Source organism: Oncorhynchus masou, chromosome 18 (genome assembly GCF_036934945.1).
Source record: "Oncorhynchus masou masou isolate Uvic2021 chromosome 18, UVic_Omas_1.1, whole genome shotgun sequence".
Taxonomy (NCBI): Eukaryota; Metazoa; Chordata; class Actinopteri; order Salmoniformes; family Salmonidae; genus Oncorhynchus; species Oncorhynchus masou.
The window spans coordinates 65,050,626-65,065,785 of NC_088229.1; the positions used below are offsets into that span (position 1 = coordinate 65,050,626).

Consider the following 15,160-nt stretch of genomic DNA (forward strand, 5'->3'; position numbering starts at 1 on the left):
GGTTTTTCTTTATTTTTACTATATTCTACATTGTAGAATAATAGTGATGACATCAAAACTATGAAATAACACATTTGGAATCATGTAGCATCCAAAAACACATTTTTGGTTCTTACTTGATTCCATATGTGTTATTTCATAGCTTTGATGTTGTCACTATTATTCTACAATGTAGAATATAGTAAAAATAAAGAAAAACCCTTGAATGAGTAGGCGTTCTAACACTTTTGACCGGTAGTATATTTTTACTTTAGTACTTTACACCACTGGTTGAAATGGGGACCCTTTTCATTCTCTTATCTTATCCCAACATGGAGTTACAAGCCCTCAAACACACTGTCCACTTGTGACAACCAGCCCCATTGCGGGGTTGGATGTCATACACCATGGGGTTCGTTGTCACAATGTTTGCTAGTAGCTTATTCCTTTCTTTGATTGAACGATATTCCTAACAAAATTCAGCCTTTTATGCCGTGAGGGTAACATATGACATTTATAGTGGATTTTTATGTGCATGCGTGCTTGCACATGCGTGTGTGTGTGTGTGCGCGCGTTGGTGTGTGACAGAAAACATGTGAGAGAAAGGCAAAGAAGGGAGCTCTTTATATCACAAGAACAAAATAGCTTGGGATTTATTGTAACGGTATTCGTCATCTGAAGAAGAGGAATCATCGGACCAGAGCACAGCGTGGTAAGTGTCCATGCTTGTTTTATTAAAACTGAACACTATTACAAAAATTAACAAGAGAATAACTGAAACAGTCCTGTAAGTTGAAAACACTAAACAGAAATGACCTACCCACAAAAAAAGCTACCTAAGTATGGTTCCCAATCAGAGACAATGATAAGACAGCTGTCCCTAATTGGGAACCATACCCAGCCAAAACAAAGAAATACAAGAACATAGAAAAAGGAACATAGAATACCCACCCAAATCACACCCTGACCAAACCAAAATAGAGACATGAAAAGCTCTAAGGTCAGGGCGTGACATTTATTGTATACTGGCAGTTGCAATTTTGAAAGTGACAACCAACCCCGTATTCCATGTGGCAACCATCCCCAACGATCCTCCCAATGCTAATTAAGATGCTAGTTAGCTCGACCTAGGAATTGGTTTGAAATATATATTTCTCTCTTTCCTCTTTTCAACAAACATTGTTCATGGACACTCTGATATATCAAACATTTACAGAGATTTTTTATATATTTTTTTACTTTTAACTAAGAAAAAAAACTAAATTCCGCTCAGCCCAATGTTTTGTCATTCTGAAATGGATTGTTATTTCAAATAATTCACAAATTTTAACCTTCCAATTATTACACAGCGCCATTTCAATAGGGAGTAATTAGCACTGTGACAACCATCACCGGTCTCCCCTATATCATATCAGTTTCATTCCTTTGCCTAGGGCATCTGTAAGGTCATCTGTGTCTGAAGAGTGCACCTCGACTCTCCTTGGCTCTTCAGCTTTCCTGCCTTTTTTGTCTTCAGTGGCGAGGAATTCCAAAATCTCAGAGGCCTCGCCAACTCTCTTCTGGTTAGCGATCTGCTTCAGCCTCTTCCTAGCCTTATTCCTGTACCAACTCTCAATCGGAATCTGGTAGGCCTTTTTGAACTGGGTCACAGCACCATCCTCGTCTTTCTTCCTGAAGAACAGAAACAGGCCGAAACCGGAGTAGCACTGCTGCTTGTCTGAGTCACTAAGGGACTCATCATTCAGCAGGTTGGTGAAGATCTTCATCGCCTCCTCCAGCTGGTAGTTGTCTCCGTAAGCCTCAGCCAGGTTCAACCTGAATTGGACGTTGGATGGCTTCAGTTCCACAGCTCTGGAGAAGTGATGGATGCAGAGCTCCATCTTCTCTTTTATCTGGCGTGCGTTGACCCATCTCCCTTCCTCTTCCGCTCAGACATCTGGTTGAACTGACTTTTGTGACACAGGCCGATTTGGTAATGCATGAAGGAGGAGTGTGGAGACAGTTTCACAGCTTTCTTCAGAACCTCCAGGGTCTCATTGATGCCCTCGTGACTGAAAAACTCAGCCACATAACGAATGACAAGAGGTACGTCAGGAGACAGTCTGAGGGCCTCTTTGATGAGTTTCATGGACTCATGTCTACTTTGCTTTTGAAGCTGCAGGGCTAGCAGGACCATGATTTCAGTGTTATCGGGCTCTAAGGATAAGGCTTTCCTTAGCTGAGTAGCACCTTCAGTATGCGCCAACCTCACATTTCCTTTCCTAGCTAACCCCCTCAAACCTGTACAGGATCATGGCATAGCCCACGTTGAAGGATGCATTGTCTGGTTCTTCCTTAAGAGCTTTCTGAAAGCTCTCGTTTGCCTCCAAATAAAATAGCCCCCCAAGCCTTAGAAAACTCCAAGCCTTCTCACCATGTATTGAAGGTAAACTGCCTTGAATAGCAGTCGTAACACCCTTATTGATGTTTTCCAGCTTTCCAATGTAGGCATCCACATCATTCATGTTCCCTGAGTGATAGTGAACCCATGCAAAGTTAGCATAGGTTACCAGTAACTCTGTATCATCCTGTCTATTCTTCAATGCACTCTCAGCCTTGTGGAGATACTCAAGAGCACTAACATTGTTTTCCTCCAGGTGGCTCAGAAAGGCTAGTAAGTTGAAATATGTGGCATGGTTCAGAGTGCTGAACTTCATGATGCGATCCAGAAGTTTTTCAGGGAGGCTGTCCCGGTCCTTGATGTCATCCTTTTCTATTCCCCATGTAAAGTGACACTCGAGTGCTTTCAGCTTCACTTCCATATCTGTTGTGACAGAAGCGCTATGAGAAAAAAGAAAAATACCCATTAGTATTTGTTATTATAATATTATTATTAGCCCATCATTGTTGTTGTTGTTATCAGCCATCATCATCCTCATCATCATCACAACAGCATGGACAGTACCAGTCAAAGGTTTGGACACACCGACTCATTCAAGGGTTTTTCTTTATTTTACTTTTTTCTACATTGTAGAATAATAGTGAAGACATCACAACTATGAAATAACACAAATGGAGTCATGTAGTAACCAAAAAAGTTTTAAACAAATCAAAATATATTTTATATTTGAGAGTCTGCAAAGTAGTAATGATTTAGATGCACTATTGTAAAGTGGCTGTTCCACTGATGTCAGAAGGTGAATTCACCAATTTGTAAGTCACTCTGGATAAGAGCGTCTGCTAAATGACTTAAATGTAAATGTAAATGTAGTCACCCGTTGCCTTCATGACAGCTTTGCACACACTTGGCATTCTCTCAAACAGCTTCATGAGGTAGTCACCAGGAATGCATTTCAATTACCACGTGTTAATTAAAAAGTTAACTTGTGGAATTTCTTTCCTTCTTAATGCTTTTGAGCCAATCAGTTGTGTTGTTATGTTACAAGGTAGGGGTGGTATACAGAAGATAGCCCTATTTGGTTAAAGCTAAAATATATATATATTTTTTTAAATCAAAAGCTCAAATAAGCAAAGAGAAATGACAGTACATCATTACCTTCAGACATGAAGGTCAGTTAATACAAAACATTTCAAGAACTTTTAAAGTTTCTTCAAGTGCAGGTGAAAAACCATCAAGCGCTATGATGAAACTGACGCTCATGAGTATCGCCACAGGAATGGAAGACCCAGAGTTACCTCTGCTGCAGAGAATATGTTTATTAAAGTTAACTGCACCTCAGATTGCAGCCCAAATAAGTAACAGACACATCACAACATCAACTGCTCAGAGGAGACTGCGTGAATCAGGCCTTCATGGTCTAATTGCTGTATAGAAACCCCTAATAAAATAAACTAATAATAATAAGAGACTTGCTTGGGTCAAGAAACATGAGCAATGGACATTAGACTAGTGGAAATCTGTCCCTTGGTCTGATGAGTCCAAATGTGAGATTTTTGGTTCCAACCGCTGTGACTTTGTGAGACGCAAAAGGTGAACAGATGATCTCCGCATGTGTGGTTCCCACCGTGAAGCATGGAGGAGGTGTGATTTTCTTCCTTATTTTCCTCCATCCCTTCTACCCCTCCCCTAATTGGAGTAAACTAATGGCCAACAACACTTAAGCTTCTATTTCCAGCTTATACATACTATATACATTTTTCAGACACAATGTATTTTACAATAGTTATCTTTTGTTTGTTTTGAACCCCATCCTTCAGCTACTCTTACCCCCCAAACTGTTGCCAGTTTGCTTTGTTCGTCAAGCCTACCAGCGGTTTCCCCCTTGCTCCTGTCTGGATCTAGTTCCTGTTTCCCGGTTTTACCATTCTGCCTGCTCTGACTCTGAGACTGTCTGGTTCTAGTTCCTGTTTCCTGGTTTTGCCATTCTGCCTGCTCTGACTCTGAGACTGTCTGCCCGTTCTGTACCTTTTGGACTCTGATCTGGATTACTGACCTCTGCCTGCCCTTGACCTGTTGTTTTGCCTGCCCCCTGTTCTAGTAATAAACCTTTGTTACTTCGACACTGTCTGTATCTGGGTCTTCCCTAAAACGTGATGGGCAGAACGTATAAGCAAATCGGTAAACCGGGATATGACTAAAGAGTTAATCAGGGTGATTTTTCATAAAAATAGACAGGTATTTTCCTTTCCATGGTAGCAAGACCTTATCTGTTTTTTCTAACATTATATGAAATTGTACTGTAGGGAGATAATTTATTTCTTTCAGGATATGAATACCGCGTTTGACAACATTTTATTTTTATTTATCCTTTATTTAACTAGGCAAGTCAGTTAAGAACAAATTCTTATTTACAATGACCGCCTACCCCGGACAAACACTAACCCGGGCGACGCTGGGCCAATTGTGCACCACCCTATGGGATTCCCAATCACGGTCGGTTGTTATACAGCCTGGAATCGAACCAAGGTCTGTAGTAACACCTCTAGCACTGAGATGCAGTGCCTTAGACCGCTGCGCCACTCTGGAGCAGTGTATGACCATTTTATAATACACGGTAATGTAGAAGTAGTATTATTTTGTGATCCCTTATGTAATTATTATTATTTTTTAAATCTTTATTTAACTAGGCAAGTCAGTTAAGAACACGTTCTTATTTTCAATGACGGCCTAGGAACAGTGGGTTAACTGCCTGTTCAGGGGCAGAACGACAGATTTGTACCTTGTCAGCTCGGGGGTTTGAACTTGCAAACTTCCAGTTACTAGTCCAACGCTCCAACCACTAGGCTACCCTGCCGTAATATAGTACACATAATTTGTTTGTAATCCAGAGAGGTTAGAAAAAGTATCTAGATCCTCTATGAGGCTGTGCAGGGGATACAAATTGTGGATTTAAAGAAAACATGAATCATCAGCGTACAATGACACCTTTGTTTTTAAGCCCTGGATTTTTAGCTTTGGCTTTGTAGGACCAACCCTGCCAGGCAGGCTCAGAATTTTGAGGGGGCAGTGCTGCTCTAGTTGGTCTCTGACCATATTTATCTTTATGTCTTGGCTGCGTATAGGCTACTTGCAGTAAGCCTATAAAACAGATAAGGACTTCTCCTTACTGTATGGGTCGCTCAGGTGGGTGTCGCGGGTTGGGGACTGTTCCATCATGATAGGACAATAAATAAACTATATTTATAATTTATTTAACATATATATCTCATATCTGCACAAAATTGAAAGCTCTCTCAGTCACAACTCCTGCTCGCAGACACACATGGGCTATGGCATTTGCAACCAATATACCAGCACATACCCACATACTGTGCCTTCTATGTCTTCTGTTTGCTGTGTTTTGTCCATACCATGTTGATTCCTACCTAATTTCAGGTTTTTCAGTACTTTTGTGTTCCAGTTCCTGATATTTGAAGATGTATTATTTCAATAATGATGCTTTCTTCTCATGCTGTCTTATATATTTATAAATACTATAGATAGAACGTCGAATACTAATTATTTGACAACATTCCCTATCTTGAAAGGTATAGCGTATTTGTAGTTTATTTTTTTAATCAATTGTAGTATTTTATTCTATTTTTATTTTTTATTACAATCCCTACCATGGATAGTATTGGGTGTTCCATTATTCGACTACTCTATGGGAACTTTGAAATATTTAGAATAACCATGGAGTAGTCATAGTGTCTCGGGAACATTTGGTTATCAATATACAGTTTATCGACTATGAGAGCTACACGTTCCATTGTAATTTTGACACCGTTTTACAATTTCCTTCGGGAAATGATCATTCATGTCTATTTTCGTGCCAGCTAGTATTTTCCCCAGGCTTTTCACCATTATTTCATCCTTAAAGAATGAAAATCTGGTAGTGATTGTGCGCTCATATCTCTGTCCGAAACTGTACACGTTCGAGTTTGATTTTGTCGACAGTATCGCCTTGGATCAGTAGCACTGTAAGAAATAATTATTTCACCACACTTTCAGGATCTTCATCCTCTTTTTCTTGGATAACATTAAGTAGCAGACTTTCTCTCATACACCTAGTCTGTATTTCAAGTAAGGCTTCTCTCAGATATATGTTCTCCTTTTTAAGTTCTTTAACGTCTGTTTGAATCGTTTTGACTGTTTGTTTCTTTCTCCATGGTCTCAGCTTTTTCGTCACTCATCTCGAGTTCGTTACTAATTAGTTCAAGTATTCCCAGTTTTATCGATTTAGGCAAATCGGTTTCCACACTTACCATTCCCGGTGGTGAAAAGCATAAATCGTCTGTGTCCGTCGTTTTCTTTTGGGGATTGGTTATCCATGCTTACTTTCCAACATGTTAGGGTGTTGATTGTATTGGTAATATTGGTCGACACATTTCTCTAGTCTTGTAATTCGTTTTGTGTTATCCAGATTGAAGGTTATTGCACACGAGTAGATGGAGTGAAGTGCTAATATTTAGTCAATTTTCCAGATATTAAATAGTCCGTTTTTATCTTGAGTCGTTCTGCAGCGCTGTGTTCAGTCCGCATTGACCTCTCTCTCTCTCTTGCTCTCTCCTAACACAACAACATGGTTTATTATTGTGTTATATTAAGTACATTAGAGAGAGAGATTATGTATGTGCATGTCATTCAATTACGTTATAATTTCTGTAAGAATCTTACCTCATTTTACAGTCGGCGGCAGATAAGGCAGGCTACAGTATCGAGATGATAAAAATCAGAGACACTACCTGCTTCCAGCTATAGCAAAGAGTTATATTTAGCAGAAACGAAAACGAAACTGATACAGGTACTTGCTTGCCATAATGTCCATTCTGCCAACAAGCTGTGAATGAAGGACAACAGTATCATCAACAACTGAATCAAAATGTATTTAGGATGTGCACGCACCATCCCAAACGGCATGCATCTTTTTTTCATGACTCGTTTTAACCATTAAATGGCGATTTGAAGCTAACGTTACACTCAAACAAAATGCTGGGTTCAAAACAACCCAATTTGGTATATTTGGTAACCCAGCGCTGGGTATATATTGGACAGGACAAACTCTGAGTAATTTTGACCCAGCCAGTTGGGTTGTGTGAATAACCTGTTGTAAAAGGAAGCAGAGCAGAAACTGTCTTGTATCCTTTGTTTTGTCCCGTTTCAGAAGTAAATGATCTTGGCAAGCTTTTACCAGTTGATGTACTTTAGAGAGAGAGCTGGCCAAAAGTTGGCTAACATTAGCTATTATTTTTGCCTCAATCACACTAAGCCTGAATCAAACATGAGACCATCAGCCAAACGATTTAAGATTGATTATGTGACGTTTTTTCAGTGCAATGTGAGTTGTATTAGTCAGTAAGGTTATTGATCTGTCAGTTTCCCTAGCTAATTCTCTACTTTTCACACTGACACAGTAATTGGATGCAGTCTATCACAGTGCCATCCGTTTCGTAACCAAAGCCCCATATACTGCGACCTGTATGCTCTCGTTGGCTGGCCCTTGCTTCATATTCCTCGTCAAACCCACTGGCGCCAGGTCATCTATAAGTCTTTGCTAAGTAAAGCCCCGCCTTATCTCAGCTCACTGGTCACCATAGCAGCACCCACCAGTACCACGCACTACAGCAGGTATATTTCACTGGTCACCCCCAAAGCCAATGCCTCTTTTGGCCGCCTTTCCTTCCAGTTCTCTGCTGCCAATGACTGGAACGACTTGCAACAATCACTGAAGCTGGAGACTCATATCTCCCTCACTAACTTTAAGCATCAGCTATCAGAGCAGCTTACAGATCAAATCAAATCAAATCAAATTTTATTTGTCACATACACATGGTTAGCAGATGTTAATGCGAGTGTAGCGAAATGCTTGTGCTTCCAGTTCCAACAATGCAGTAATAACCAACAAGTAATCTAACTAACAATTCCAAAACTAATATCTTATACACAGTGTAAGGGGATAAAGAATATGTACATAAAGATATGAATGAGTGATGGTGCAGAGCAGCATAGGCAAGATACAGTAGATGGTATTGAGTACAGTATATACATATGAGATGAGTATGTAAACAAAGTGGCATAGTTAAAGTGGCTAGTGATACATGTATTACATAAGGATACAGTAGATGATAGAGTACAGTATATACGTATACATATGAGATGAATAATGTAGGGTATGTAAACATTATATTAGGTAGCTTTGTTTAAAGTGGCTAGTGATATATTTTACATCCTTTCCCATCAATTCCCATTATTGGAGTGGCTGGAGTTGAGTCAGTGTGTTGGCAGCAGCCACTTAATGTTAGTGGTTGCTGTTTAACAGTCTGATGGCCTTGAGATAGAAGCTGTTTTTCAGTCTCTCGGTCCCAGCTTTGATGCACCTGTACTGACCTCGCCTTCTGGATGATAGCGGGGTGAACAGGCAGTGGCTCGGGTGGGTGTTGTCCTTGATGATCTTTATGGCCTTCCTGTAACATCGGGTGGTGTAGGTGTCCTGGAGGGCAGGTAGTTTGCCCCCGGTGATACATTGTGCAGACCTCACTACCCTCTGGAGAGCCTTACGGTTGTGGGCGGTGCAGTTGCCGTACCAGGCGGTGATACAGCCCGCCAGGATGCTCTCGATTGTGCATCTGTAGAAGTTTGTGAGTGCTTTTGGTGACAAGCCGAATTTCTTCAGCCTCCTGAGGTTGAAGAGGCGCTGCTGCGCCTTCTTCACGATGCTGTCTATGTGAGTGGACCAATTCAGTTTGTCTGTGATGTGTATGCCGAGGAACTTAAACTTACTACCCTCTCCACTACTGTTCCATCGATGTGGATAGGGGGTTGTTCCCTCTGCTGTTTCCTGAAGTCCACAATCATCTCCTTAGTTTTGTTGACATTGAGTGTGAGGTTATTGTCCTGACACCACACTCCGAGGGCCCTCACCTCCTCCCTGTAGGCCGTCTCGTCGTTGTTGGTAATCAAGCCTACCACTGTTGTGTCGTCTGCAAATTTGATGATTGAGTTGGAGGCGTGCGTTTCCGCGCAGTCGTGGGTGAACAGGGAGTACAGGAGAGGGCTCAGAACGCACCCTTGTGGGGCCCCAGTGTTGAGGATCAACGTTGTTGATGCCTACCCTCACCACCTGGGGGCGGCCCGTCAGGAAGTCCAGTACCCAGTTGCACAGGGCGGGGTCGAGACCCAGGGTCTCGAGCTTGATGACGAGCTTGGAGGGTACTATGGTGTTAAATGCCGAGCTGTAGTCGATGAACAGCATTCTCACATAGGTATTCCTCTTGTCCAGATGGGTTAGGGCAGTGTGCAGTGTGGTTGAGATTGCGTCGTCTGTGGACCTATTTGGGCGGTAAGCAAATTGGAGTGGGTCTAGGGTGTCAGGTAGGGTGGAGGTGATATGGTCCTTGACTAGTCTCTCAAAGCACTTCAAGATGACGGAAGTGAGTGCTACGGGGCGGTAGTCCTTTAGCTCAGTTACCTTAGCTTTCTTGGGAACAGGAACAATGGTGGCCCTCTTGAAGCATGTGGGAACAGCAGACTGGTATAGGGATTGATTGAATATGTCCGTAAACACACCAGCCAGCTGGTCTGCGCATGCTCTGAGGGCACGGCTGGGGATGCCGTCTGGGCCTGCAGCCTTGCGAGGGTTAACACCTTTAAATGTTTTACTCACCTCGGCTGCAGTGAAGGAGAGACCGCATGTTTCCGTTGCAGGCCGTGTCAGTGGCATTGTAATGTCCTCAAAGCGGGCAAAAAAGTTATTTAGTCTGCCTGGGAGCAAGACATCCTGGTCCGTGACTGAGCTGGATTTCATCTTGTAGTCTGTGATTGACTGTAGACCCTGCCACATACCTCTTGTGTCTGAGCCGTTGAATTGAGATTCTACTTTGTCTCTATACTGACGCTTAGCTTGTTTGATAGCCTTACGGAGGGAATAGCTGCACTGTTTGTATTCGGTCATATTACCAGTCACCTTGCCCTGATTAAAAGCCGTGGTTCGCGCTTTCAGTTTCACGCGAATGCTGCCATCAATCCACGGTTTCTGGTTAGGGAATGTTTTAATCGTTGCTATGGGAACGACATCTTCAATGCACGTTCTAATGAACTTGCACACCGAATCAGCGTATTCGTCAATGTTGTTGCCTGACGCAATACGAAACATGTCCCAGTCCACGTGATGGAAGCAGTCTTGGAGTGTGGAATCAGCTTGGTCGGACCAGCGTTGGACAGACCTCAGCATGGGAGCTTCTTGTTTTAGTTTCTGTCTGTAGGCAGGGATCAGCAAAATGGAGTCGTGGTCAGCATTTCCGAAAGGGGGGCCGGGCAGGGCCTTATATGCGTTGCGGAAGTTAGAATAACAGTGATCCAAGGTTTTGCCAGCCCTGGTGGCGCAATCGATATGCTGTTACATTTTAGGGAGTCTTGTTTTCGATTAGCCTTGTTAAAATCCCCAGCTACAATGAATGCAGCCTCAGGATGTATGGATTCCAGTTTGCAAAGAGTCAAATAAAGTTCGTTCAGAGCCATCGATGTGTCTGCTTGGGGGGCAATATATACGGCTGTGATTATAATCGAAGAGAATTCTCTTGGTAGATAATGCGGTCTACATTTGATTGTGAGGAATTATAAATCAGGTGAACAGAAGGATTTGAGTTCCTGTATGTTTCTGTGATCACACCACGTCTCGTTAGCCATAAGGCATACGCCCCCGCCCCTCTTCTTACCAGAAAGGTGTTTGTTTCTGTCGGCGCGATGCGTGGAGAAACCCGCTGGCTGCACCGCATCCGAAAGCGTCTCTCCAGTGAGCCATGTTTCCGTGAAGCAAAGAACGTTACAGTCTCTGATGTCCCTCTGGAATGCTACCCTTGCTCGGATTTCATCAACCTTGTTGTCAAGAGACTGGACATTGGTGAGAAGAATGCTAGGAAGTGGGGCACGATGTGCCCGTCTCCGTAGTCTGACCAGAAGACCGCCTCGTTTCCCTCTTTTACGAAGTCGTTTTTTTGGGTCGCCGGCTGGGATCCATTCCGTTGTCCTGGTTGAAAGGCAGAACACAGGATCCGCTTTGCGAAAGTCATATTCTTGGTCGTACTGATGGTGAGTTGACGCTGATCTTATATTCAGTAGTTCTTCTCGACTGTATGTAATGAAACCTAAGATGACCTGGGGTACTAATGTAAGAAATAACACGTAAAAAAACAAAAAAACTGCATAGTTTCCGAGGAACGCGAAGCGAGGCGGCCATCTCTGTCGGCGCCGGAAGTACAGATCATTGCACCTGTACATAGCCCATCTGTAAATAGCCCATCCAACTACCTCATCCCCATATTGTTATTTATTTCTTTTTTGCTCCTTTGCACCCTAGTATCTCAACTTGCACATCAGTACACTCCAGTGTTAATTGCTAAATTGTAATGATTTCGCCACTACTGCCTATTTATTGCCTTACCTCCCTAATTTGACCTCATTTGCACACACTGTATATAGACTTTTCTGTTGTGTTATTGACTGTATGTTTGTTTATTCCATGTGTAACTCTGTTGTTGTTTGTGTCACACTGCTTTGATTTATCTTGGCCAGGTCACAGTTGTAAATGAGAACTTGTTCTCAACTGGCCTACCTGGTTAAATAAATGTGAAATAGAAAATATAAACAGCTCTAATGTTACAGGCTTCACTCTCATGGTGCATTGTAAAAGTCTGCGCAGGACCAATTTCTTCATCCCTCTCCAGTTCTTCCCTGTTGGATTTCTGTCAGACTGACTCCCGCCTGCTACTGCAAGAACTGTATGGAATCAATATCATGTCAAAAGTATTGTGAACACACAGCATGCATTTTGTAGAGAAAGACTTGCACTTTCTCTTGAGCTATAACCTTTACCAGAGGGAGGATTTTCGGACAGAGAAATAATGGGTGACCAATATTTAGGCCTATTTCTCGGCAATGTAGTAAACTATAGCCTAATCATAGGCCTATTTAGCCAGTACATTTCCCTGGAAAGATAACTGCCCCGTGCTTCTTCGCACATGCATAGGCTATAGCCTACTGTATTTAATAGAGACCACACGCGCACCTGTTCTCGTGAACTGGAAGCAGCAAGAATGATGACAACGACACCTGCTACGTTTTTCATAGTCCTATCGGATATAGCCTACCTTTTAGGAGGACGATTTGCAGGCAGAGACAAATAAATGAGTAATCAATACTTATTGAAAATGAAAAGGCGCAACGATCGCACATACTAGGCGCACTTGAACTCTCATGCCTAGCTAGGAGTAGTAGGCTACTGAAGTTGATGCAGCAAAAAATATGTGCTTTTAATACAATAGGTAGGCTTATGCATACAATGCAGAAAGAGGACCGTTTCCAAATAATCGGTGGGACAACAAACTAGTTTCCTCCCAAAGTTGTCTGTCTGAATGCCAGCTCCCGCCCACTGCGCCACAATGATCTCTGTCAGGACCTGCAGGTCCCGCAGGCTCGCCGCAGGAATGCAGCCCTCTAGTGCAGTCAGTACACAACACTATGCTCATCATGTCTTAGCACGATTAGATGGTGACAGCAGGGTCAGACAGCCCCATTGAATGATACAATGTTCCATCTTGAATTGATAGGTAGTTACAGGGCAGCAGATTAAGCTTAAAGCTACAGTCTGGGATCTGGAAATAATGGTAATTTCAATTATTGAACCATTGAGTCTATTCTTGGATAATATAATGTATAAATGTACTCCAAGGTAATTATTTGTCATTTTAGGAGGATCAGATGGTGACTGGGGTCTCAGCAGGGTCAGGCAGCCAGGGAAGACCAGCAGATACTTCACTTTATTCACTCTGTGCAGCAAACACTGGACAAGCCTGATGCTATTTTAAGGCAGTCTGCCAAACCTCAAGTTGATTTCCAAACTGTATCAATGGTTGATAGAGGCTTTTCCAGAATAACACTTAACATGTGAAACAAAAATGTGAGGAAGACCTGGTAGAAGCTATTGATGATGATGATGATGAATGGATACAGATTTGATTTAATGCTCAGTCATGTTCATATAATCTCAGACGTAAATTACTGCATTTTAAGGCCATCCATAGAACATACTATATGTCAGTGAAACTGAATATCACGCATTCAGAAATGCAATACCTCTGCTGGAGGTGTAAAACACTAAAGGGGACATATTTGCACATGTTATGGTCTCATGAAGGCTGAATGAATTCTGGCAAAGAGTATGTTCTTTCATCTTAGCATGTCTACATATATTCTCTTTTCTCCCTGTTTTTGTTTTCTTGGAAATATTGATACTGGAGGCATTTAACAGTGCATTCAGAAAGTATTCAGACCCCTTCCCCTTTTCCTTATTTTGTTACATTACAGCCTTATTCTAAAATGAATTAAATTGTTTTTTCCCCCTCATCAATCTACACACAATGCCCCATATTGACAAAGCAAAAACAGGTTTTTAGACATTTTTGCAAAAGTATAAACCCCCCCACCCCTCTGGAAACTTTAACTTTAACTTTGTTAAAGCACCTTGGGCAGTGATTACAGCCTTGAGTCTTCTTGGGTATGACACTACAAACTTGGCACACCTGTATTTGGGGAATTTCACCCATTCTTCTCTGCAGATCCTCTGAAGCTCTGTCAGGTTGTATGAGGAGCGTTGCTGCTCAGCTATTTTCAGATCTCTCCAGAGATGTTAGACCGAGTTCAAGTCAAATCAAATTTTATTTGTCACATGTATTATTGTGGGTATAGCGAAATGCTTGTGTTTCTAGTTCAAACAGGGCAGTAATATCTAACAGTAATATCTAACAATTTCACAACAATACACACAAATCTAAAGTAAATCTAAAGCAGCCTCTATTGTGATAGTGATGGATGTACTGACCTCGACTTCTGGATGATAACAGAGTGAACAGGCAGTGGCTCAGGTGGTTGTTGTCCTTGATGATCTTTTTGGCCTTCCTGTGACATCGGGTGCTGTAGGTGTCCTGGAGGGCAGGTATTTTGCCCCCGGTGATGCATTGGGTAGACCGCACCACCCTATGGAGAGCCCTGCGGTTGTGGGCGGTGCAGTTCCCGTACCAGACGGTGATACAGCCCGACAAGATGCTCTCAATTGTGCATCTGTAAACGTTTGTGAGGATTTTAGGTGCCAAGCCAAATTTCTTTAGCCTCCTGAGGTTGAAGAGATGCTTTTGTGCCTTCTTCACCACACTATCTGTGTGGGTGGACCATTTCAGTTTGTCAGTGATATGTACGCTGAGGAAGTTGAAGCTTTCCACCTTCTCCACTGCCGCCCCATCGATGTGGACACGGGGTTGCTCCCTCTGCCCTTTCCTGAAGTCCACAATCTACTCTTTTGTTTTGTTGATGTTGGGTGAGAGGTTATTTTCCTGGCACCACACTCCCAGGGCCCTAACCTCCTCTCTGTAGGCTGTCTCATCATTGTTGGTAATCAGGCCTTCTACTGTTATGTTGTCTGCAAACTTAATGATTGAGTTGGAGGGAGTACAGGAGGGGGCTGAGCACGCATCCCAGTGTTGAGTATCAGCGAAGTGGAGGTGTTTTTTCCTACCTTCACCACCTGGTGGTGGCCCATCAGGAAGTCCAGGACCCAGTTGCACAGGGCGGTGTTCAGACCCAGGGCCTTAAGATTAATGATGAGCTTGGAGGGTACTATGGTGTTGAATGCTGAGCTATAGTCAATGAACAGCATTCTTACATAGGTATTCCTCATGTCCAGATGGGATAGGTCAGCGTGCATTGTGATTG

The 15,160-nt window shown here is 42.5% G+C and overlaps 1 protein-coding gene across 1 annotated transcript; it reads right to left on the bottom strand.

Moving 5' to 3' along the window:
* Positions 1–216: 216 nt before the first annotated feature.
* Positions 217–7,255, bottom strand: ifit9 (interferon-induced protein with tetratricopeptide repeats 9). Its single transcript, XM_064924238.1, is given in 4 exon segments — positions 217–1,888; positions 1,891–2,251; positions 2,253–2,799; positions 7,076–7,255. Coding segments are annotated over 4 exon segments (1,416 nt in total). The 5' UTR covers positions 7,081–7,255; the 3' UTR covers positions 217–1,385.
* Positions 7,256–15,160: the final 7,905 nt, after the last annotated feature.